Below are 26,426 nucleotides of genomic sequence, written 5' to 3'. Positions count from 1 at the left end.
TTTATCTTACAAGTAACATCTCTATAACATTCATTCAAAGTGGTTTCCCTTCAAAAGCCGGGCTTTGTGTGACTTTCTTCTCTAATCCCGTGTAGAAAAAGGTGTTGTTTTCTCGAATCCTTCACCTAATCCCAGATCAAGGACTTTCCTTATAGGTGTGACCTTAGAGTTATCAGTTCCACCTTGTCAGAAAACAGAGCTTGGAGCTCTGTGCCGCCCTCGTTTACAGACTGAAAGGGCGTCATAGCACTCCAAGTGCTTTATTATTCTGTCCCCTACAGCTGACTTTTCTATGTGGAAACTATTTAAAGGGAGCCTAATCCTCTCATTTACAGCATTTGCCCAGAAAAAAATATTGAAGGACAATTTTTACATTACTTAAACAAAGTCAGTCAAAACATTTTGTATTTTGTCTGGCTGGCTATCCCACTAGTTCAATTTCTAGTCAATAATATGCTCATATTTTGATTGGATCTAAAAGTGCGCCCTGGTTTATCCCCTTAAAGCCGACATAACCCAAATATGCGCTCTTCGGATTCAAAGGGTTGTAGCGGGGTGATGCCTGCAGCTGCACGCATCACCCTGGTACTGTTTTTTAGAGCAGACTGTCGGCTTTCTCGCAATAACCGATGAGGCTAAACAGCCGCTGGGCTGTTATTGCAAGCAGCAGGAGGGGGCATCCCCCTCCCACTGCCTTCCATGGCTTGCCACTGGGAGTGAGCAGCCGGCACGTCTGCCGGCTGGCCGGAGGCCCGAACAATGTCAATTCATGAAAGTGTATTTCTTTGAAATAAAGCTGCGTGAATACAGTGTGACATAGAGAAAATTACGACTGCCATTTTATTCTCTAGGGTCTCTGCTCTCTCTCTCTCTCTCTCTCTCTATATATATATATATAATAATGTTTGGGGGTTCTAAGTAATTTTCGAGCAAAAAATACTGATTTTACCTTGTTTCATAGTTAGTAAGGTTGAATAAATACACCAGTCCAACTGGAGTGAGTGTCAACAATTGTCCCTATCCCTGTACATTGCACACTCACATCGGTCCCTACCCTCAAGGAGCCCACAATCCAAGGTCCCCATTCATATACTAGGGCCAATTTTAGACAGAAGCCAATTAACCTACCTGCATGTCTTTGGATTGTGGGAGGAAACCCACGCAGGCACAGGGAGAACATGCAAACTCCAATCAGGTAGCGTCATGGTTGGGATTTAAACCAGCGACCCTTTTTACTGCAAGGCGAGAGTGCTAACCACTACACCACTGTGCTGCCCTTGTAAGCAACAAGTGCCAGAAAATGGATTAAGCGTAAAGGGGTTAAAGTCCTCCCTTACTCAACCCCTTGCACTTTTGCTCACAGACATTGAGACATGGACAATGCAGATCATACAGCGCCTCTAACCATAAAGATGGCTGCCATCACACCGTCCGTTCATATTCCACGTCATTCGTCACAATGCAGATCATACAGCGCCTCTAACCATAAAGATGGCCGCCGTCTCACCGTCCGTTCATATTCCGAGTCATTCGTCACACATCACTGACGTCACCCAACGTTTCGTCATCAACATGCGTCTTCAGGGGCCTAATGACCTGCATTGTTTATTACTTATCAAATGTGAGTTAATGTTACTTTGTTGAATAAATGTTGGTATAAGGATGTTTGCGCAATGAGCATTCTTCTTTTGCCTTTTAGATTTACATGAACATTGTGTTACCGGGTGCTTATTGAAACATACTTAGTGCACTTGGTTCGAGAGGAACAGTTCCCATCACCTTTTCAGATGTGAAAGATTTGTTTTTTTGGGGATATTCTATTACAATGATTGCCTTTTGAACTGAGAGAGATTGTCATCTCCATCGTCCTGAATTCAATGGCCTATATACTGATGGTAAGGGTGAGTGTGTTTTGGGTGAGGGTGATGGGTCTTTTATCTTATTCATGCGTCATGGTGGGCTCTGCACAAGTTTTTGGTGGTTGTCATTCTGAGTGGTTCTACCTTTTTTTTCATGAATTAACTTTTATTATGAACTTTATTATGAACTTTACATTTTTTATGTATTGTTAATGAGCGCTATGCCCCTTTTTAATGTCTTTTTAGTAAATCAATCCCAGTGTCTCTTTAAAAAATATGTTGGTTTAGCATGCCTTCCAAATGCTCATCGAGATGTCCAACCCTCCACCAGCTCACCTTTCAGCACCAGTCGTGGTGCACTCAAATACCTCCATCCAGTGTGTGTGTTCAATGTCAGTCACAGACTAATGCACTGAAAGTTTATTTGGCCGCTGCTGGCAACTGGTGATTGTTTTGCCTATTGTGCATTCCATTCTGCTCCGCTCCAGCAGTCCTCGTACCAAGAAAGGGAAAAGAAAGCTTTAGCTACTTACCCATTGTGTTTAAAGAACTCTTTTGTCCATTTGTCTTGTTTGTGCAGCGGGCCGGCTGTCAGTCAATTTTCCCTCCACTCTTCTACTTCTCCTTTTGTCGATGTGTATATCATTATCACCTCTCTTTCGGCTACTGTTTAAAACTCGAAGGGAGCTTGACAAGAATATGTGGAAGAATGGCTTGAAAAAAAACGTGCATCTTTTTTTTTTTTTTTTCTTGAATTTCCTTTTGTAAGGTTCAATGTAAATGGCTCTCCTCCAAAAAAAGTATTGTTTCTATTTTTTAAAGAATAAAAAAAATAAATGAAAAGTGCAGCACTAAAATTTGGAGTAAACAAGGACGATTGAATAAATCTCACAAATAATAAATACAAACGATATGAAGTTCTAATGCGATAAGTGCTCAGTGATTCTATATGAAAAAATCAACCAGAAAACAAATAAACAATAAGTCCATAGGTGGGGGTGAAAAACGTGATGAATCTGGATGGCCTTTACAGGGACATGCGCCAAGTGTTCATAACATGTTTAATGCCACGTACACATGATCGGAAATTCTGCCAGCAAAAGTCTGAAGAGAGCTTTTGGAAAATGCAATCATATGTATGCTCCATCGGACTTTTGCTGGCGGAATTTCGGCCAGCAAAAGATTGAGAGCAGGTTCTCAATTTTTCACTCGGAAAAAGTTCAGATCGGAATTTCCGATCGCCTTTACAAATTCAGAAGCGCAAAATTCCTACGCGTGCTTGGAAACGATTCGACGCATGCTCGGAAGCATTGAACTTAATTTTCTCGGCTCGTCGTAGTGTTGTACGTCACCGCATTCTTAACGGTCGAAAATTCCGAGAACTTTTATGTGACCATGTGTATGCAAGACAGCTTGAGCTGAATCCTGTCGGAAAAACCATCAGATCTTTTTCCGACCAAAATTCCAATCGTGTGTACGCAGCATGAGACATCCGAAAATGGTGAGTGAATAATAAAAGAATATGTGAATATAATCCACCGCCGATAGCATGAAGGCTTAGCAGATGGTTTGAACTCAAAAGGACATACGTCCTATGAGTCAAACAGGCTTGTATTGGCAAATGCCAAAAATGGAGACATCCAATCTGGAAACCTTTAACATGGAAGCTAGGTCCTCACACATTCAGTGGAGTGGTAATCTATAGACGGTACTTCATAATAAAAATGGATGGTTTAGATCAGCCCAAGAACTAAACTGGCTCATGTGAGGGTGAAGGGAGTGAGAGAGGGGGTCCCCATCACATGCCTGGCCTGGAGCTAAGGCAGGAAACCCAAGACCAAGTCAGGAGGTCAGCTTGTAGGCAGGTCAGGTCATTACAATGCAATCCCAGAAAGCATAGATGATCTACTAATGCCGCGTACACATGACCGGACTTTCCGGCAGACTAGGGCTGACTTTCTGAACGAACGGACTTGGCCACACATGAACGGACTGTTAGTCTGTTAGAAAGTCCGTTCGTTTTGAACGTGATGACGTAAGACGGGACTAAAAAGGAAGTTCAATAGCCAGTAGCCAATAGCTTCCCTTGCGTCGTATTTGATCAGTCGGACCAGCATACAGATGAATGGTTATCCTGGGCAGCACAGTGGTGTAGTGGTTAGCACTTTCACCTAGCAGTAGGGTCACTGGTTCAAATCCTGACACCATCTGCCTGGAGTTTGCATGTTCTTCCTGTGCCTGCGTGGGTTTCCTCCAGTTTCCTCCCACACTCCAAAGACATGCTGGCAGGTTAATTAGACCTTGTCAAAAAATAAAAAATAATTGCTCTTAATATGTGTATGTGTTGTAAGCATGTCAGGACCTTACGGGGTCAAGGACCACACAAAGCCGCAGATGGACTCTGGTGGCAAGAAAGTGCCCTGAGGCAATTCAGTTCACATAGGTAGCACTATACAAGTCGCTCATTGAGTCCATCAGACAGATTTGAAGCATGTTCTAGTTCTAGGCCTGTCATTGCACTTATCTCTGTGATGTGATCTCTCTGCAATAAAGAAACCTTTGGACAGTGATTGTTGATCCATAGTGTGCTGGTGAATATGTACACTCTTTTGGGTATTCAGACAGCCGTGGGTACTGGCTAAATCTGTACCCACAGCAACAAATGTCAGATTGTGTGTAGGCTCCATTGGACATTTTTTGTCGGAATTTCTGACAAGAAAAATTTGAGAGCTGGTTCTCGATTCTGATCGTGTGTACACAATTCCGACACAAAATTCCACACATGCTCGGAATCAAGCAGAAGAGAAGAGAACTGGTTATTGAACTTCATTTTTATCAGCTCTTCGAATGTCTTGTACGTCACCGCGTTCTTGACGTTCATAATTTCCGACAACATTTGTGCGACTGTGTGTATGCAAGACAAGCTTGTGCCAACATCCGTCGGAAATAAATCCAGGATTTAATTGTCAGAATGTCCGATCATTTGTACACGGCTTAAGAGTTTATTTTTTATATTTTTTTATATTATAACAGTGTAAGCAAAGAGTTCCTCTTTAAATGCACTGTTCTGCTAATGCAATTGTTTACGTCCAAAGTGCAATAGAAAGGAATCACACCCTTGCACTCTTTGGATTCAGGTATCACACACATTTCCTGCAGGAAAGACGTATCTGTAGCCTGTTCACACCCAGCAATACAATACAGTTCAGGGGGTCACATTAACACTTCTTTTGTTGGAAGAGATATAGTGATAGAACCGGTGAAGAGTACATAGAGTAGCTATCCATTGGGGTTGATTTGCTAAAGGCAAATTTGCATGTGCAGTTGCACTCATTTTATACAAAGCTTAGTGAATGCTATGAAGCTCTGCTAACTTTTCCATCATCCAACTGTGCAAGCAAAAATGCATTTTTTTCTTCTCCTTTGCACCAGGATCTTTATCTTCATAAACAACTTCTATTATAGTAAAGTCCAGGGCAGCTTTGGTAACACAGGTGAACAGCTTGGGGGGATCCAAGGTGTAATGATAAAGAATGACCCCAGTGGAATTGCACTCTGGTAGCAATTGTTTCCCACAGTAGCTGGGTCTTCAAGGATCTATTACCCACCTACCCATGGCTTGTCAGATTGGCCTCTCTAAGCTGCTAATGAGTGAAGCAGAGAAACTTCTCTGTCCTGAGCGTGTCCAGGAACCCAGGGAGTTGTGAGAAAAACAATACAGGGGCATGTGTCTGAGGATGGTGAGTAAATAGGCACACCTTGGCGAAGGCCTTTTAAGGTCCAACATGACTATTCCTTTGTGTGCCAAATGTGCTCAAAGAGAATGGAGCCTTTGGGAAGGAGAGGGGCAATTCCTTATTATTTGAATAGGACAAACTCATAAATGTGTTATGGTCAGGTGTCTACAAATCTTTGGCCATAAGCGTATTGCCTTAAATGGAGTAGGGATTTTGGTCTATAACTAGAACAATTGTTGGGTCTTTAAGAGGTTTTGGTATAACAGTTATAGTCATGCCCAGAGCTTCAGGTGTTAAATGGCTACATAGTTGATCAAGGAGTATGCGTTGTAGGCCTTTGTTAAATGGGGAGATAGTATTTGTTGAAAGATTTTGTAGTGCCAGGGTTTAAATCCATTAAGCCCATGGGCTTTATTTTCTTGAGCTCAGAACTCATCCTCCGATACCGGATTCTCCAACACTTCCAAGGCTTCTGATGATAGTTTGGGCAACCCTGATTATTGTAGATATTCCTGAATTTTAGAGATGTTAGGATGGGGTTGGGAAGTGGAATACAGTGGGGATATATTGTACAATTGTTCTTAGTAGGATCTGAAACAATTTTTGTTTTATGAAGATTTATTATATGTGCAATATAGTGGGATGAACGTTGTACCACATGGGATCAGGCTACAAGATTACTGCATTCATTCCTACGTTTGTAGTATATCCTCCTGCATTTAGAATTTGCATGCTTAATTTGTAGAGCAGTTAAGATTATAATTCCTCCCTTGTGGAAACATTTTGTATTGCATTAGATTGAGACTTCTAGAGACAATCATGAGACAAGATTCTCACCTTGTCCAACGCCTACCTTCTGGTATGTGTAATGTGTGGTTCAGCTCAAGTGTAGTGCATTTCATGAACTTCAGTCCAGCTAGTGAAGTACGTTACGGGGCTTTTTGTCCCGCTTGTATTTAAAAGTAAAGTTCAAAAACGTACACAAAAGGTTACCCTTGCAAGGTTTTTCAGTGTCACAACAACAAATGTACATTTTCCAGCCCCCTGGCTGTTTGGGCTGCGTAGTCGATTAGCCTGTCACTCCACAGATTCACCACATTCTCTCATACAGCTTTGTGAGAAACAAGCTGCCCAACCTGGGCTCCACAGGCTCCTGCCTAATTGCGTACAGTTTCCCAATACCTCTCACTGGTAACGGCCTGGTCAGATCACCTTTCCTTGAGACCAGATCACTCACTCTCCTAGAGTCTGTTTACATACACTTCTCATGCAGAAGTTTGTCTCCAGGGGAAGGAGCTTTGAGCCATTGACAGCCCCAATCAAGGGATGTGCACACCTGTACAATCAGGATGCTGGTCTCCAGCAAAACAGGGACCCTGCAGTCCCAATTCTCTACAAAGTTTCTGGGCTCCAGAACCCAATCCAGAATTTTCCAATCCTAGAGAAAACTTCAAAACCAGTTTTCTCCAATCAGAACGGATAACCAAGAGCCTCCTAACCTTATAGGTGAATACCCTAGTTGACAATTAACCCTTCTGACACTGTGACAAGATGCACTAGTCACATAGTCAATAGGTTGCCACTGCTCCACAGCCCATCCGTAACAGTGCCACCTGGAGAGTTTGGGTGCAGGCCAAGAAGAATTAAGCTGTGTCTGTACCACTAGCATGTAAAGAAGTGGTTGATTTCTTAATTTCTAAAAAGCTTTATTGAAAGTCACACATGATACAGAAAACAGGACAGTCACACCAAAGACCACCTACCTTCTGTGGCTATGGAAGATGCATTACTTGGCAGAGGTGTACAATTTATGAACAGTCTATGTTCTGCTGCAGAACATATTCCTTGTGATTTTGGGAATATGGTATGGGCACTGGGAACCATTTAGTTGTGGTTACACAGTTAATGATGTAGTTCTTGACATAACCTTTCAAGTACAGAAAAGCAGGGAAGGAATTTTTACAGCTATATATAGAGAGATATGTGATGGTAGCTATACGAAGAATTTTAGTGTTCCCTCTGATTAAAGTATATGTTCAACTATATTTTATTGTTTTGTCCTAGATAAAGTTGGAGAGAATTAGGACTTCAGTTGGGCTTTTGCTGCTCTGGGGCCTTGTTATCAAGTTGACAGCAGTTTCACCAGACAGGAAATAAGGACAAATCTACAGCAGGGACACAGACAACAGTAAAAAGTTGAGCAAGGGTTCGAACCTTCCACTCAACTAAACAAAAGCATTTTCATTTGACTGTTTCTGTATGACATTATTCTTTGTTCCTTGTCCAATGAAGTCGTAGTCACCATGGCGGTAAAGCTATTAAAATTTCATTGGAAAATTTTAGTGTTGATTTTGAATTTCTAACATTCGTGGAGTCAAATTGATGATTGGTTTTTACTGCAGTGACAAGAAAATTCAAAGGTACAAGATGGAAAATAAAGTTGTTAACAGTGAATGTCGTTTTCGTTGTGGAAATTTCGTTCATACCAAAATTGAATGTTAAAAGTAAATTCAATTTTGAAGTAATTATGAATGGCATTTGTCAAGTTGGCATTAAGAAATGTGCCAAAGAGATTTTTTTTTTTCCTTCTAAAATCCACCAATGTATGTCCAGTTGAACCACTTGCCTACTGGGCACTTTCACTCCCTTCTTGCCTAGGCCAATTTTCAGCTTTCAGTGCTGTCACACTTTGAATAACAAATGACAGTCATACTGTACCCATATGAAATTTATATATCTGAGACAGATAGAGTTTTTTTTTGGTGGTATTTAATCATCAATGTTTTTTTTTTTTGTTAAACAAAAGTAAAAAGCCTGAAAATTTTGAAAAAAAAACACAAAACTTTTGTCTTCGTTTCTTTGTTTCTGTTATAAAATTTTGCAAATAAGTAATTTTTCTTCTTCACTGATGGGCACTGATGAGGCTGCAATGATGGCCACTGATGAGGTAGCACTGATGTGCGCTGATGAGGCTGCAATGATGGGCACTGATGAGGCGGCACTGATGGCCACTAATGAGGCAGCACTGATGGGCTCTGATGAGGCTGCACTGATAAGGCGGCACTGATGGGCACCGATAGATGGCACTGATATACTGCACTGATATGCTGCACTGATGAACACTGATTGGCACTGATGGTGCTGCACTGATGATCGGGGCATTGATGATCAGTGTCATGATTATCGGTGTAAATGCCCCCTGTCACAGGAAAGCCAGTTATCGGCTTTCCTTTCCTCACATGCTGACAGTGCTGAGGAAAAGAAATGCTGATGATTGGACACAGCTGATCACATGGTAAAGTGCCAATCTCATTGGCTCTTTACCCTGATTGGGGATGAGCTGCGTCCGAGGGACACGGCTCACCACCGATTGGTACGCTGAGCGCACGAGCAGCGTGACCAGGAGGACATCATATAACCCACCTGGAGTGAGGACACCCTGCCCGGCCATCAATGTGCTATAGGCCAGAACTGGTTAAAGTGGTATTGAATTCGGATTCAGAAAAGACGCTGACAAACAGGGATTTTATCACAGAAAGACTACTGGTCTCTACCATAAATGTCTCCCTTTGCTTGCCAGCGGAAATCACATTAACGGCAGCTGCCAATTGTCTTGGTGATGTGACTTCCATGCGCATGGGTGGAACTGACGTCATTACTACCCGACCATTCAAGTAGCTGAAGAGAAGGAAAATGAAAGGAAGACTGGGTGAAGATAAAAAAGGGCAAGGGACCAGCAGGAGTGGTTACAACACAGCAACTGGAGGGCTCTGTTTGACAGGTAAGTCTACCATAATGTGATAGTATTTGGTGCATACTAGCATATTATGGTATAACACTGCAGGGAGCCTATTTCTAAGTTATTTTTGTGGCAGAGTTTAATACCGCTTTAAGGATAGATGAAACCTTTCCAAAGGAGCTCTGGATAACAATAAAAAACAAGGGGTTCTAATCCTTCCCCACTCCATTAAAAACGTAAAGTCAGAAGCTGCATTCTATGAAAAAACTTTCTGTATTCACTAGACTTCCTCAGCCCTACTAATACTTACCTGAGCCCCCCCCCCCCCCCACTCTCTATCCAGCCATGTCCACAAGTGTCCCTGCTGTCCAAGACTCTCCCTCCTGATTGGCTGATGCTCAATTGAAGATCAGTCAGCCAATCAGGAGAGAGAGGGGGTTGGCTCAGGCCACAGCTCCGTGTCTGAATGGTCACAGGGAGCTGTGACTTGGCTTGGGTGCCCCTATAGCAAGCTGCTTGCTTTGGGGGGCACTCAACAGGGGGTAGGGGACAGGATCAGAGAAGAGGGATCCGAGAAGAGGAGGATCGGGGCTGCTCTGTGAAAATCCACTGCAACAGAGCAGGTAACTATAGCATGTTTATTATTTTTATTGGAAAAAAAAAAGACTTTACAATCACTTTAATAAAACGGCAGACGTTCATTCCTGTGCTGCACCCTCTGTATACGTTCTTTATCTCGAAAAGTCTGTTAAAGTATAACTAAAGAGATTAGAACACCTGTCAGTTTTTACTGCTGTCTGTGCCTTCATTAAGGAGATTTACCCCATCTACATGTCCTGTTTATCATCGTCATTAAAAGTGAAAGTAAAAGAAAATCACACGTTTTGGGTTGTCCTCAGAAAATGAATAGAGGGGAAATCTCCCAATGGTGACACTAGTTCTAATAACCTGGGAGTCCCCAAGGAATTCCCTCAATTTGCAGGGATTTCCTCTCACTTCCTGTTTGGCTATGGGACAGGAAGTAAAGAGAAATCTCTGCAATGGGACACAGATGCAAAAAAAATCTTACCAAGGTTATAACCCTCCCTTGCTCTATTCAAAATGGAAAAAAAAAAATGTTGCCCGTAGTTCTACTTTAAGCCCTCCTAATTCTTACATTGAACTATAGAATGATAACTATTATTAAGCCTTTAGGTTGCAGAGATCAAGGAGTGGTTCAGTAGTTTAGAAAAAGCCAGCTGGGAGGGCTGACACCGCAAAAATGCTGTGTCTTGTCAGCCCACAAGAGCAGATTGCATTTCAGGCTTTTTAAAGCAGAGCTCTACCCAAAAGGGGAAGCTCCGCTTGTTTGCTTCCTCCCCCCTCCACTACCACTTTGGCACCTTTCGGGGAGGGGGGGGGGAGTAGGGAGCGGGTACCTGGTTCACCATAGTGAACTTATCTGGAAGCTCCTCCTTCTCCTGCCACTGGACCATTCACAGAGCACAGCTTGCTTCACGCATGAGCAGTAGGGAACCGGCTGTGAAGCCGCAAGTGGCAGCAGCACCCAAGAGCCGATTGAAAAATTGTCTCGGGTGAGGACACCGCTGGATTCCAGGACAGGTAAGTGTCCTAATATTAAAAGTCAGCAGCTATAGAATTTGTATCTGTTGACTTTTAACTCTTTATGAAGGAGACCGGAGCTCCGCTTTAACCGCTCTTGGGCTGCCCACTGCATATATGCTGCAGCAGGGCGGCCCGCTGTGCAAAATCACGTACCTGTGCGTGATTTTTTGCGCGTGGTGTAGGGGGAGGGTGCACACCTTCCACTGGAGCGCCACTCCCACTGTGATTGGACACAATGGGAGCCAATCAGCGGGTGTGGCAGCCTGACGATTATTTAGAGGAGGGACAGAGCAGCGGTCTGCCTATGTAAACAAGGCACACTGTTGATCTGTCAGGGAGAAAAAGTGAATTCTTGTGTTTCAGCTAAGCTGAAACACGGATCTCTTTTCCTCCAGTGTATCCGTTTCCCCACACAGTTAGTAAGCACCTCCCAGGACACACTTAACCCTTTGATCGCCCCCTGGTGTTAACCCCTTCCCTGCCAGTGTCATTTATACAGTGTCAGTGCATTTTTGGAGCACTGATCACTGTATTGGTGTCACTGGTCCCTAAAAGTGTCACTTAGTCCTCCGCAATGTCGCAGTCCTGCTCAAAATTGCTGAGCGCCGCCATTACTAGTAAAAATTAAATAAATAATGTTAATTGTAATGTGCTATGTAAACATGTAATGTGAATATGAATGTCGTGTTTTAAAAACATTTTTAATAAATAAGAGTTGGATAAAAATAAATAAATAAAAATGCCATAAATCTATCCCCTATTTTTGTAAACGCTATAACTTTTGCGCAAACCAATCAATATAAGCTTATTGGGATTTTTTTTACCAAAAATATTTGGCAGAATACATATTGGCCTAAACTGATGAAGAAATTAGATATTTAAAAATTTTTTATTGGGAATGTTTTATAGCAGAAAGTAAAAAATATTGTTTTTTATTCAAAATTGTCATTCTTTTTTGTTTATAGCGCAAAAAAATGAAAACCGCAGAGGCGATCAACTACCACCAAAAGAAAGCTCTATTTGTGGGGAGAAAAAGACAAAAGTTTTATTTGGGTTCAGCGTCGCACGCCAGCGCAATTGTCGGTTAAAGCGACGCAGTGCTGCATAGCAAAAAATGGCCTTGTCATTAAGGGGGTAAATCCTTCCAAAGTTGAAGTGGTTAAAGGGATAAAACCAGGGGAGAGGTGCATGTTTTTCATTTGACATATCTGGAGTTTTGCTTTTGATGGTTCCCAGGGGTGACATAAATCTATACACTGCCTTGCCCTGTGCTAGAGACATTATAGCTGAGTAAACCTGCCAAGTCTTTAATGTACATTCCTCTATCAGTTAATAATCAGAAAACAGAGTCAAAGTACATGACCACAGAAATCCGTCTAACCTTTAGATTGCAATAAACAATTTGACAAAGTTCTCTCCCTATGGCAAAGTAAGTATGACTTTGAATTAGACCGCTATCTAGCAAGTTACCATTCATTGACCAACGTTTAATGCCCCTTTAAAGCTTAATGGACAATTGTTGTCTTTTAATCGAAGGCGCTGAGTGCAGTCCATCAAGTCCTTTGTTTTTTGATCCAATAATCTTTACTATATGGCCTCACCAGATTCTGAAAACGCCTTACCAGGTCTTCCTCATCCTGTGTATGTGTTTCACAGTCTCATTCAACCCTATGGGGAGATCTGCATTCTGCGGGACTGCCGGTGGCTGCCAAAAAGCTGCACTCTGGGCAGAACATTTTTAAAAATATATTTAGCTATATTCCTCATTTTTTACACACTACCGTAATAGAGCTTTCTTTTGGTGGCATCTGATCGCCACTGGGTGTTTTTATTTTTTTGCAATAAAAAAATAAATAAAGACAACATTTTGAAAAAAAACCCAATATTTTTTACTTTCTGCTACAAATCATATCCAATAAAAAAGAAAAAAAAATCTAGTTTCTTCATAAATTGGGGCCAAAATGTATTCCGCTATATGTCTTTGATAACAAAAAAAATCCCAGTAAGTGTATATTAATTGGATTGAAAGTTATAGTGCCTACAAATTATGGGATATATACTGGCAGCGGCGGCCTGTCCGTGGTGAAATGCGGGCGTAGCTTAAATTGCGCTACATATTGGCTGTGGCTTAAAGGGCTTAAAAGTCTGAGATAACTCATATAGTCCAGAATGGTGGGCTGGAGGAGAACAGAGGGATGGGGGGGGGGGGGGGGGCAGAGGAGGAGGACAGCAGACTGGAGGAGAACAGAGGAATGGAGGGGCAGAGGAGGAGGACTGTGGGCTGGAAGAGAACAGAGGGATGGGGGAGTGGAAGAGGAGGACCTTGAGCTGGAGGAGAACAGAGGGGGGTGGAGGAGGAGGACAGCAGGCTGGAGGAGAACAGAGGGATGAGGGGGTGGAGGAGGAGGACTGTGGTCTGGAGGAGAACAGAGGGATGGGGGTGGAGGACAGAGGGGGAGGGAGGTTGGAGGAGAAGGACAGCAGGCTGGAGGAGAACAGAGGGATGAGGGGGCGGAGGAGGAGGACAGCAGGCTGGAGGAGAACAGAGGGATGGGGGGTGGAGGAGGACAGAGGGGGAGGAGTGTGGAGGAGGAGGACAGCGGGCTGGAGGAGAACAGAGGGATGAGGGGGCGGAGGAGGAGGACAGCGGGCTGGAGGAGAACAGAGGGATGGGGGGTGGAGGAGGACAGAGGGGGAGGAGTGTGGAGGAGGAGGACAGCGGGCTGGAGGAGAACAGAGGGATGAGGGAGCGGAGGAGGAGGACAGCGGGCTGGAGGAGAACAGAGGGATGAGGGGGCGGAGGAGGAGGACAGCGGGCTGGAGGAGAACAGAGGGATGGGGGGTGGAGGAGGAGGACAGCGGGCTGGAGGAGAAGGACAGCGGGCTGCAGGAGAACACAGGGATGAGGGGGCGGAGGAGGAGGACAGCGAGCTGGAGGAGAACAGAGGGATGAGGGGGCGGAGGAGGAGGACAGCGAGCTGGAGGAGAACAGAGGGATGAGGGGGCGGAGGAGGAGGACAGCGGGCTGGAGGAGAACAGAGGGATGAGGGGGCGGAGGAGGAGGACAGCGGGCTGCAGGAGAACACAGGGATGAGGGGGCGGAGGAGGAGGACAGCGGGCTGGAGGAGAACAGAGGGATGAGGGGGCGGAGGAGGAGGACAGCGGGCTGCAGGAGAACACAGGGATGAGGGGGCGGAGGAGGAGGACTGCGAGCTGGAGGAGAACAGAGGGATGAGGGGGCGGAGGAGGAGGACAGCGGGCTGGAGGAGAACAGAGGGATGAGGGGGCGGAGGAGAACTGCGAGCTGGAGGAGAACAGAGGGATGAGGGGGCAGAGGAGGAGGACTGCGGGCTGGGGGAGAACAGAGGGATGAGGGGGCAGAGGAGGAGGACAGCGGGCTGGAGGAGAACAGAGGGATGAGGGGGCGGAGGAGGAGGACAGCGGGCTGCAGGAGAACAGAGGGATGGGGGGTGGAGGAGGAGGACAGCGGGCTGGAGGAGAACAGAGGGATGGGGGGTGGAGGAGGACAGAGGGGGAGGAGTGTGGAAGAGGAGGACAGTGGGCTGGAGGAGAAAAGAGGGATGAGGGGGCGGAGGAGGAGGACAGCGGGCTGGAGGAGAACAGAGGGAGGAGGGGGCGGAGGAGGAGGACAGCGAGCTGGAGGAGAACAGAGGGATGAGGGGGCGGAGGAAGAGGACAGCGGGCTGGAGGAGAACAGAGGGATGAGAGGGCAGAGGAAGAGGACAGTGGGCTGCAGGAGAACAGAGGGATGGGGGGGGGGAAGACAGCGAGCTGGAGGAGAACAGAGGGATGAGGGGGCGGAGGAGGAGGACAGCGAGCTGGAGGAGAACAGAGGGAGGAGGGGGCGGAGGAGGAGGACAGCGAGCTGGAGGAGAACAGAGGGATGAGGGGGCGGAGGAGGAGGACAGCGAGCTGGAGGAGAACAGAGGGAGGAGGGGGCGGAGGAGGAGGACAGCGGGCTGGAGGAGAACAGAGGGATGAGAGGGCAGAGGAAGAGGACAGTGGGCTGCAGGAGAACAGAGGGATGGGGGGGGGGGGAGACAGCAGGCTGGAAGAGAACAGAGGCATGGGGGGCAGAGGAGGAGGACAGCGGGCCAGAGAAGAACAGAGGGGTAATCATAGAGGACACCACTGCCGCCCAGGATTAGCCCTGCAGCCGGGAGATCCCAGGGCACTCGCGGGTGTCCGGGAGCCCGCTATCAAATACGGGAGACTCCCGCACCTTGCGGGAGACTTGGGATGTTTGTATGAATAGCCCCTTAAAGGGCAAGTTCAGTTGTAATTAAAAGCTTGTTAATTTTCCCTCCCAAGCCCACTAGCCTTACCTTACCCAGAACCCCCACCCAACTGCTTAGTTGCCGCTCCCTGAAAGTCTCCTCCGGTGTTTACAACCTCCAGCCTGAACTCTTTACTGGTGCTGGCTGTACCTGCAAAGATTCTCCCTATAAACTTTTTCTCTGAGAGAAATTTTTCTTTGAAAGAACAAAGGTTACATTTTTTCATTTTAACAGCTTAGAAACAAACAGAAAAAAATAGAAATAAACAAAAATAAGGCCTCATTCACATGGGCGCTGAGGCCCTTGTAGGCCTTGAATGGGTCATTTATTTATGCAGCTTTAGCTGGCAGGTGCTGCTTTGCAGGCACCCTATGTAAGTATATGGGGGGCACAGGTGACTGGGCCTGAACACACCCTGTCTGAATTCAGGGCCGCGCACACGCACCCACACATCTGTGCTGTAAGCTCCCCCAACTGCTCCCGCTTAAGCTGCAAAGGCAGCAGATGTGGGTGAGTATATGGCACAGGCATGATGCTTTGCATTTATCTCCAGTGTTGCGCTAGCGCCCACCAAATACGACCCATTCAACTGAATGGGGCCATGTTGCAACCAAGAGCAATGCATGGCTAAGTTGATTAAGCAACTTTCAAACAGAATTGCTGAAGAGGTTTTTCCCTTGTGAAATTACATTGCAAAGCACGTTAAAACATGCAGTAATGAAGCAACATAATACCTCCTCATTGCCTGTCAAACACCCTCTTAACCGCTTCCGGACCGCCCACCGCACATTTACTGCGGCAGGGCAGCCTGGCTGGGGACGAAACAACGTACTTGTACATTGTTTTCACTTTGGGGTCTCAGGAGCCAATCAACGGGTCAGCCGGCCGAGATGGCCATGGGACCCACCAATCATTCATAGGAGAGGCAGAACGGCACTCTGCCTATATAAACAATGCAGACCGTCCTTCATTCAGAGAGGGAGAGAGAGATCTTATGTTCCTGCTAATCAGGAACACAGATCTCTCTCATCCTCCATTTCCAGATCTCTCTCATCCTTCACACAGTTAGAAATCACTCCCTAGGAGCCCACTTAACCCTTTGATCGCCCCTAATGTTATCCCCTTCCCCACCAGCGTAATTTATGCAGTGCATTTTTTTTTAGCACTGATCACTTTCTTGGTGTCACTGGTCCCCAAAAAGTGTCACTTAGCCCTTGTACACGCGGTCGGAGATTATGACGGAATGTGTCCGATCGGACCGTTTTGTCGGATATGTCGGATATACTGTGTGTGGTCTCCATCGGACTGTTTCCGTCGGAGTATCCGACGGACCAAGTTTTCCAACTTGTTGGTAAAATTTTCCGACAAAATGCTCCAATCGGACATACTCCAATCATGTGTAGAGAATTTCCGATCGGACAAAGTGCCACGCATACTCAGATCAAATTCCTAGACCAAAGCTATTGGCTACTAGCGTGAACGTAGTCCCGTCGTAACGAAATAATGTCATCACGTCGGATTTTCCGACAACTTTGTCCGACCGTGTGTATGCAACAGTTTGCAATTTGGTTGTCGGAATGTCCGACCGTGTGTACAAGGGCTTAGTGTCCGATTTGTCTGCCGCAGTCCCGCTAAAAAAATCACTGATCGCCGCCATTACTAGTAAAAATAAAAATGCCTATACAGCTGGCGATCAGGAGTCCATGGACTGAATCTATTCTCCCCTGTTATGGTTTAAACTAATATATATACAATTTTACTCCTTTAGGCTGGGTTCACACCGCTGCGATGCGGGAACGCCGCGAATCCGCGGCGTTTTCCCGCATCGCACGACTCCCGCCGGCAGTTCACACTGCCCTATGCGAACGGCTGGGAGTGTCAATGATATGTTAATGACACCCCCAGATCCGATCGCATATCGCAGTGCGATCTGCCGACTCGCACAAGAATCGGATCGCATGGTGTGAACGCCCATGCGATCCGATTCTGTTGCGGATGAAAAAAAGGGTCCCGTGCGAGTTTGCTGCGGGACCGCTGCGAGTTCAGCCATACTATCTGTATGGCTGAACTCGCAGCGCTACGGAGATCGGATGTGATTTGCGGTGCGAATCACATCCGGATCTCCCCCCGCAGCAGTGTGAACCCAGCCTTACAGTGACTTCCGCTTCATTAGATCGGGTATAAATCCAATTATGAGTAAATGTTCTCCTGATGTAACACTCTGTTGGTTGAGAGGGAGCAGGAATCTCCTTGTAATTCATTAATCCTTGAAATAAATTATTAGAACAGCCAAGCGCAGTGTATGGAATGTTTTGTTCTTTGTATTTGATAAGTTGTATTATTTAGCAGTTTGTGTTATCTGTATTTATTAGCCGGGGAATGCCCAGAGGCTATGTTCTCTACTACAAATCATCTTCAATAAAAAATACATAAAAAAAAAATGCCATAAATCTATCCCATAGTTTGTAGACTACGCTTATTGGGATTTTTTTTACCAAAAACATGTAGCTGAATACACATTGGCCTAAATTGATGAATAAATTTGATCTTTTTAATTTTTTTTGGGGGGGGGGGGAGGGGTATGTTTTATAGCAAAAAGTAAAAAATATTTTTTTTTTTTTTCAAAATTGTGGATCTTTTTTTGTTGATAGCGCAAAAAGTAAAAACGCAGAGGTGATCAAATAGCACCAAAAGAAAGCTCTGTATGTGTGAAAAAAAGAACGTCAATTTTGTTTGGGTGCAACGTCACAGGACTGCGCAATTGTCCGTTAAAGCAACGCAATGCCGAATCACAAAAAATGGGCAGGTCACTAAGGGGGTAAACCCCTCCGGGGCAGAATTCTCGTTTTTTTTTTTTTTAAAACAACAAACATGTTATACTTACTAGGGATGCACTGAAATTTCAACTGCCGAAAAAAATTGGCTGAAAATTGTGTTTTCGGCACATTGGTGAAAGAAAAAAATTGCCGATAATGGCGCCGAAAAATTGCACATGCGCAGTAGCAGTGTGTGCACCGACGTGTGACGTCATGCATGTTCCTCGTGGTTATGAAGCTGGACTCGTGAGCACGTTCCCTGCGGTGGAGACGCTGGAGTTCGCACAAGTTGGGAGCACTTTCTCCCGCGGACGTTCCTCGTGGTTGAGACACAGTTGTGACTCGGGAGACGGCTGCATACAGGGCTGCATTGGAGAGTGGGCACCGTCCCTCCTGGATGGCTGACAGTGACAAACAATCCATCTAGTACTAATATCTCCTCTGTGTAATGGTTTTGCACAGAGCAGCCCAGATCCTCCTCTTCTTGGGTTCCTGTTCGGAGCTCCTGGCCCCTCCCTCCCGTTGAGTGCCCCCAAAGCAAGCAGCTTGCCCCATCCCCTCTCTCTCCTCATTGGCTCACTGGATTTGATTGACAGCAGCAGAAGCCAATGGAGCCTGCTGTTGTGTCTCAGCCAATCAGGAGGCAGAGTCATTAGATCGCGATGGGGCTCAGGTAAGTATTAGGAGGGCTGCTGCACACAGAAGGTTTTTTATATTAATGCATATAATGCATTAAGGTAAAAAACCTTCTGCCTTTAGAACCACTTTAAGAGCGATCAATTGTGGATCTATCTTCAGAAGGCTTTGTATGGGAAAATGAGCCCCTACATGGGCTGCCTGTCCACAGCACCTCAGCGTTAATTTGAATGAGGCCTAAAGAACACGGAAATGGGAAAACAGCAGGATATTTACAGTATGTCTATAGATTTAATCACAGTCCCTGAAATGGCAATAAAACATATTGCCGCTTAGGGGTATAGCTCATACTCCCCTCTGGAAAGCTGCAGTCTCCACATGCTATACACATGAATGCTTATGTTATTTCTTCTGATTGTGATCCATCATCTCCTGTCTTCCTAAAAGCAGCCTCTGAACTGTCATCTGAACTTCTCTAGTGGGGTCAGTAGGAATCTGCGGATCTGCCTTTGACATATATTTCAAACACACGTCAAATGCAAGAAAACCCACGCAAGGGCCCGTCTGCATGAACCCAAGTTCAGTCAATATATGGAAGTTCTACTTCATTGGATATGTCATTGAAGTTTTATTTAGCTTTGTATTGTTTATAGTACATTTCTGTATATCCTCAATTTATTTAATTTTTTTGCATTGTCTCCTTTTGGTTATAAGATTGTCAGCTGGGGGCTTGCCAATGATTCACCGGGAGAGACAAGGAATGCATTACCTCAGAGCCTGTGTACTAAGCCACATACCTGCCTGGAGCATGTAATTCCACCTTCTAGTTAACAATTCAACCTGTCTTCCCAAGAACCTTTGTTCCATATTAAAGCATTGTTCACTTCTTTAGCTGCAAAAAAAAAAAAAAAAACACTTTCGGACTAGAATGCCAGCAAAATGTTATGAACATATTCTTGTGCAACTAAGCAAAAGGTTTTTGTAAGTTCAATGTATCTTAACAAACGTTGTTTGCATAAACTGTAATGTGCATTGATTTCCATTCACAGATTATAAAGAAATTAATTGTATTGTGATTATGTGCAATGATCAGTCGTATTGGAGGTGTAGTGTTCTATGTCTGTATAGGGTGTAATAGAATTGTATGATAATATCCAGTGGTTGGTCATGTTGGAGGTGTAGTGTTTTGTGTATATAGTATAATATAATTGTATGATGATAATATCCAGTGATCGGTCAGGTTGGAGGTGTTGTGTTCTGTGTGTATAGTGTAATAGAATTGTATTATGATAATATCCAGTGATCGGTCAGGTTGGAGGTGTTGTGTTCTGTGTGTATAGTGTAATAGAATTGTATTATGATTATGTGCAGTGATTGGTCAGGTTGGAGGTGTAGTGTTCTGTGTATAGAGTGTAATAGAATTGTATTATGATCATGTCCAGTGATCGATCAGGTTGGGGGTGTAGTGTTCTATACAAAGAACACTATACCTCCAACCTGACCGATCACTGAATGTCCAGTGATCCAGTAGTTGGTCATGTTGGGGGTGTAGTATTCTATGTATAGAGTGTGATAGAATTGTATTATGAACATGTCCATGTTGGAGATGTAGCGTATCTCCCAACTGTCCTATAATCATGTTGAATGGTCAGTTATATCGGGGATTTAGTATTCTATGTTTATGGCATTATAAAATTGGATTATGACCATGTTCGGTGGGTGATCATGCTGGAGGTGTGGTGTTCTATGTACATGGAGTATAAGAATTGTATTATAATCATGTCCATTTTGGAGATGTAGCATACCTCCCAACTGTCCTTGATTCCGCAGAACCATTCCGAGATTTTAACTTAATACTGGCATCCTGCAGATTCAGGCTGGAGTTCTGAAGTCCAATGCCAAAACATGTTGGAGGTGTAGTGTTCTATGTACTGTATAGAGTATAATAAAATTGTATTATTATCATGTCCAGTCATTGGTCATGTTGGAGGTGTATAGCTCTGTGTATGCAATGTAATAGAATTTGATTACGATCATGTCCAGTCGTCAGTCATGTTGGAGGTGTAGTGTTTACTATCTGTATAGAGCATAAAAAAATTGAATTATAATCTTTTTGAGTGGTCGGTTATATTGGAAATGTAGTATTCTATGTGTTGTGTATGGCATTATATAATTGAATTATGGTCATGTTTAGTGGGCGACTATGTTGGGGGTGTAGCATTCTATGTCTGTATAGAGTGTAATGGAATTGCATTATTGTCACATCCTTTGATCAGTCATGTTGGAAGTGTAATGTTCTATGTATTTGCTATAAAGAATTGTATTATTATCATGTCCAGTGGTTGGTCTTGCTGGAGGTGTACCGTTCTATGTATAGAATGTAATAGAATTGTATTACGATCATGTACAGTGGCCAGTCGTGTTGGAGGTATAGTGTTTGTTATCTGTATGGAGTGTAATAAAATAGAAATATAATCATGTTGAATGGTTGGTTATATTGGAAATGTAGTATTCTATTTTTATGGCATTACAGAATTGGATTATGGCCATGTTCGGTGGGTGATCATGCTGGAGGTGTTGTGTTCTATGTACATGGAGTGTATAAGAATTGTATTATGATCATGTCCATACTGGATATGTTGCATGCCTCCCAACTGTCGTAGATTTTGCAGGACCATTCAGAGATTTTAACTAAATCCTGGCATCCTACGGAATCTGGCTGGAGTTCTGAAGTCCAATGGTAAAGCATGTTGGGGGTGTAGTTTTGTATGTACTGTATATAGTACCGGTATATACAAATTGTATTATGATCATGTCCAGTGGTTGGTTATATTGGAGGTGTAGAGCTCTGTGTATGCAATGTAATATCATTTTATTATGATCATGTCCAGTGGCCAGTCATGTTGGAGGTGTAGTGTTTGCTCTCTGCGTAGAGTGTAATGCAATAGAATTATAATCACGTTGAGTGGTCAGTTATATTGGAGATGTAGTATTCTATGTGTATGGCATTATATAATTGGATTATGATCATGTTCAGTGGGCAACCATGTTGGGGAGTGTAGCATTCTATGTCTGTATAGAGTGTAATAGAATTGTATTAAGGTCACATCCAATGATCAGTCATGTTGGAAGTGTAATGTTCTATATATATAGCGTATAATATAATTGTATTATGGTCATGTTGGTGGGCGATCATGTTAGAGGTGTATGTATGGTGTTCTGTGTACAGGATGTAATATAATTTTATGATGATCATGTCCAGTGGCGGTTCATGTTGTAGGCAGCGCTGTTCCTTGGCCTAGGCCGACAAGGCCCAGCCTAGGGTGGCAGTTTGCGGGGGGTGGCAAAAAAGCCGCCCCCCCACACAAGAAAAAGCCCCTTACCTCCTCCCAAGTTGTAATGGCCGCAGAAATACAGTCCCCCATTAACCACTTGCCGACCGCCTAACGCCGATGTACGTCGGCAGAATGGCACGGGCAGGCATAAGCACGTACATGTACGTGATTTGCCTCCCGCGGGTCGGGGGCCCGATCGGGCCCCCGCCCGGTGCCTGCGGCGGTCGGTTTTCGTTCGGGAGCGATCCCGGACGAGGGGACGGCCATTCATTCATGGCCACCCCCTCGCGATCGCTCCCGACGAATGAAAATCCCCCGTGACATCACTTCCTCTCCTGTAATGTAAACACAGGAGAGGAAGTGATGTATTCTCTCCTCGTGTCGGTCTTTTTCGTTCCGGCACCGAGGAGAGCGGATCGGTGAGTTGCACCTAACACTACACTAACAGTAGAACACGCCAGGCACACTTTTCACCCCCCTGATCACCCCCCAATCACCCCTGCCCCCCCCAGTCACAGTGACACCAAGTGCATTTTTTTTTTTTTTTTTTTTTTTTTTTTTTTTTTTGCATTGGTGTCATTTGTGACTGTAATAACTGTTAGGGCAGTTAGGGCTAGCCCCCTTTAGCTCTAGGGTGCCCCCCTAACCCCCCCAATAAAGGTTTAACCCCGTGATCACCCCCCGTCGCCAGTGTCACTAATAAGCGATTTTTTTCTGATCGCTGTATTAGTGTCACAGGTGACGCTAGATAGGCAGGTAAGTATTTGGGTTCGCCGCAGCTTTTTATAGCGTCAGGGACCCCCATATACTACCGCATAGCCCCCTGATTGCCCCCCAGTTAACCCTTTCACCAGTGATCACCATATAACTGTTACAGGTGACGCTGGTTGGTTAGTTATATTTTTTTGTTTCAGGGCACCCGCCATTTATTACCTAATAAAGGTTTAACCCCCTGATCACCCGGCGGGTGATATAAGTTTTTTAGGGTCAGATAAGGCCTGCGTCGCCCCAGCGTCAGGTTAGTGCCAGTACCGCTAACACCCACGCGCAAAGCATACACCTCCCTTAGTAATATAGTATCTGATCAGATATATATTAGCGTTGCCAGCATTTTAGGTTTCCCAAAACGCATTGTTAGCGGGATCAGCCCAGATACCCGCTAGCACCTGCGTTTAGCCCCTCCGCCAAGCCCAGCCCAGCCCACCCAAGTGCAGTATCGATCGATCACTGTCACTTACAAAACACAACACACATAACTGCAGCGTTCGCAGAGTCAGGCTTGATCCCTGCGATCGCTAACAGTTTTTTTTGTAGCGTTTTGAAACAGTCGCTGACAGGCTAGGTGCTTTTTTACCTGTGAGTCTCACTAGTGTACCCCTAAATTTAGAGCCCAAAATGGCAAAGCGAAGGTACACTAGTGATGAGGCCTACACGTTTCTGAGCATGACAGATAGTGAAGAGGACGTCACTCATCTGTCAGATTCAGGCTCAGAATACGATCCTGTAGAGGACAGCGGCTCCATGACAGATAGCTCTGACGACGGAGATGAGGCCGCTGTTAAGAACAGGTGTGCCCAATCCCGTATGTATTCTGTTGTTGAGGTGCAGGAACCGCAGGTCACTCGTATGGAGCAGAGACGTACTAGAGCCGCTCAACCTTCTGGTGAACTGGCAAGCACCAGCGGCCTAGTACACCCTGGACCTACATCCAGCACTGCAGTAACACGTGGTGACGTGGCGAGTCCCATAAGTGCAGTTCAAGCTGGCGAGGTGGCAAGCACAAGTAGTGTCCCGCTGCCACCAAGAAGAAGACAAAGACAGGCCCGTCGTACCCATAGTGCCCTTCCTGCAGAATTCGCCAATCCTATTTGGGTGCCCACCACTTCTGCAGAACCCGTACTTCCCCCATTCACTGGCCAACCTGGCATTAACGTGGAAACAGTTGATTTTACGACACTTGACTTTTACTCACTGTTTTTCACCGAAGATCTCTTTAGATCTATTGTGGACCAAACCAATTTGTACGCTGCTCAACACATCGCCACTATTCCCCAGTCCGCCCTTGCCAGACAATGGAAACCAGTTACGGTTTCCGAATTTAAAATCTTTCTGGGCCTCTCCCTCAACATGGGCATAACCAAAAAGAGTGAGTTGCGGTCATATTGGTCCATTGACCCAATTCACCATATGCGCGTGTTCTCTGCTTCCATGTCCAGGGCACGATACGAGATGATTTTGCGGTTCATGCACTTCAGCGACAATGAACTCTGTCGTCCTCGTGGAGACCCTGAGTATGATCGGCTCTACAAAATTCGGCCCCTCATAAACCACTTCAACCAACGTTTTGCAGCCTTGTTTACTCCCGATCAAGTTGTCTGCGTTGATGAGTCCCTGATTAAATTTTCTGGTCGCTTGTCCTTCAAACAATACGTCCCCAACAAGCGTTCCAGATACGGGGTCAAGATGTATAAGCTCTGTGACAGGGCCACAGGCTATACACGTAGTTTCATGGTTTATGAGGGAAGAGATAGTCACGTAGAGCCGGAGAACTGCCCTGATTACATAGGAAGCGCTGGCAAGATAGTGTGGGACTTGGTGTCACCCTTATTCGGAAAGGGGTACCACTTGTACGTGGACAATTATTACACAAGCGTGCCACTCTTTAGTCACTTGTTTGATCAGCAGATTGGAGCATGTGGCACCGTGCGACCTAATCGCCGGGGCTTTCCCCAGCGGCTTGTAGAGTCCCGTCTTAGGCTGGGGGAGAGAGCCTGCTTGCGCAGTAATAATTTGCTCGCTATGAAGTGGAGGGATAATAAGAATGTTTTCGTTCTTACCTCCCTTCATGCAGACACGACGGTCCAAATTTCTACGGCGACTGGTGTTGTGGAGAAACCCCTCTGTGTCCACAAATATAACCTTAACATGGGAGGGGTGGACCTCAATGACCAGTTGTTGGCGCCGTATCTAGTTGCCCGTAAGTCCAGACGCTGGTACAAAAAAGTGTCTGTTTATTTATTCCAATTGGCTATACTGAATGCTTATGTACTACACAAAGCTTCAGGACGGACTGGATCCTTCCTCAAATTCCAGGAGGATATCGTCAGAGCCCTTCTGTATCCAGACGGTGCTCCACCTCACCTTCCCCTACCAGATGCAGTAAGCCGGCTGCATGAGAGGCATTATTCTTATGTCATCCCGAGTACCCCTACCCAACGAGCCCCCCAAAAAAGATGTCGTGTCTGTAGCAAGCGCGGATTTAGGCGTGACACCCGTTCTTATTGTCCCCGCTGTCCTGACCAGCCTGGTCTTTGTCAGGGTGAGTGTTTTGAACGCTACCATGAACTAGTTGAGTATTAGCGCAGGGTACAGCATTGCACAAGCTAGGCACACGTTCACAGGGTCTCCCAAGATGCCATCACATTTTGAGAGACCCAAACCGCTGGAACCGTTACAACAGAAAAAGTGTTAAAGTTACAAAAAAAAGTGTTAAAAAAAAAAAAAAAAAAAAAAGTAAAAAAACCAAAAAAAACAAAAAAAATATAAAATAAAAAAACCAAAAATAGTTGTCGTTTTATTGTTCTCTCTCGCTCTCTATTCTCTCTCTATTGTTCTGCTCCTTTGTACTGTATTCTATTCTGCAATGTTTTATTGTTAACCATTTTTTGTTTTCAGGTACGCCATTCAGCTGTAGCGTGGATTTATTTATCTTGACAGCAACAGCGTTTGCTCCCACGATATGTAAAGCCACGACTCCAGCGCTGTCGGAGGTGATTTCACCACCACAGTTAAAAAAGAGCATATATGCCGAAGCATGGGGGCATAAGGGGTGGAGGATCGATTTTGCTCCTAATGCCGCGTACATACAGTCAAAATTCCGACGGAGGGCTTGCCCGTGGAAAAGTTTGAATGTATGTACGCGGCATAACTTTTTTGCGGGAGGATGCCCCCATGCTTCGGCATATATATATTTTAGGCACAGATTGTGTTAAATGTGTTATTTTTTGCGATTTTTTTTGTATTTGCTTTGCAGGTATGGTAAGTCCTACTGTTATACTGTAATGTTACTTTGTTTTATTGTTAACCATCATTTGCTTAGCAGGTACGCCATTCTGCTGCAGAGCGGATTTATTTATCTTGACAGCAACAGCGTTTGCTCCCACGATACATAAAGCCGCGACTCCAGCACTGTCGGGGGTGATTTCACCACCACAGTTAAAAAAGAGCATATATGCCGAAGCATGGGGGCATACGGGGTGGAGGAACGATCTGCTCCTACCTTTTGCGGGAGGATGCCCCCATGCTTCGGCATATATAAATGGTGCATGTATGCCCACCATTAGAAAGTGGGTGGATGAAGGGTGGTATCTAATGGTGGGCATGCCCACCGATCAATATTTT

General features: G+C 45.0%; 1 protein-coding gene across 4 annotated transcripts in view; it reads left to right on the top strand.

The window, feature by feature from the left end:
• PRSS23 (serine protease 23) overlaps positions 1-26,426 on the top strand; it is a 95,730-nt gene that overhangs the window by 27,138 nt on the left and 42,166 nt on the right. Inside the window, exon 2 of one of the 4 annotated variants that reach the window (XM_077485028.1) lies at positions 9,177-9,377. The exons of 1 other annotated variant lie outside the window; for it this stretch is intronic. Coding sequence is in view for 1 of the 3 variants with exons in the window: in XM_077485026.1 (XP_077341152.1) it covers positions 19,619-19,671 (53 nt within the window). In the remaining 2 variants the exon portion in view is untranslated. Of the gene's footprint in view, positions 1-1,872; positions 1,896-9,176; positions 9,378-19,560; positions 19,672-26,426 lie in introns of those variants that run through there. 2 more of the 4 variants (XM_077485029.1, XM_077485026.1) reach the window with 2 other exon arrangements.

The sequence above is a fragment of the Lithobates pipiens genome, unplaced genomic scaffold (genome assembly GCF_037356315.1).
Source record: "Lithobates pipiens isolate NorthernLeopardFrog02 unplaced genomic scaffold, aLitPip1_a1.2 Scaffold_17, whole genome shotgun sequence".
Taxonomy (NCBI): domain Eukaryota; kingdom Metazoa; phylum Chordata; class Amphibia; order Anura; family Ranidae; genus Lithobates; species Lithobates pipiens.
Note: the sequence above shows the minus strand (reverse complement) of the source record. Positions and strands in the feature narration are given on the sequence as shown.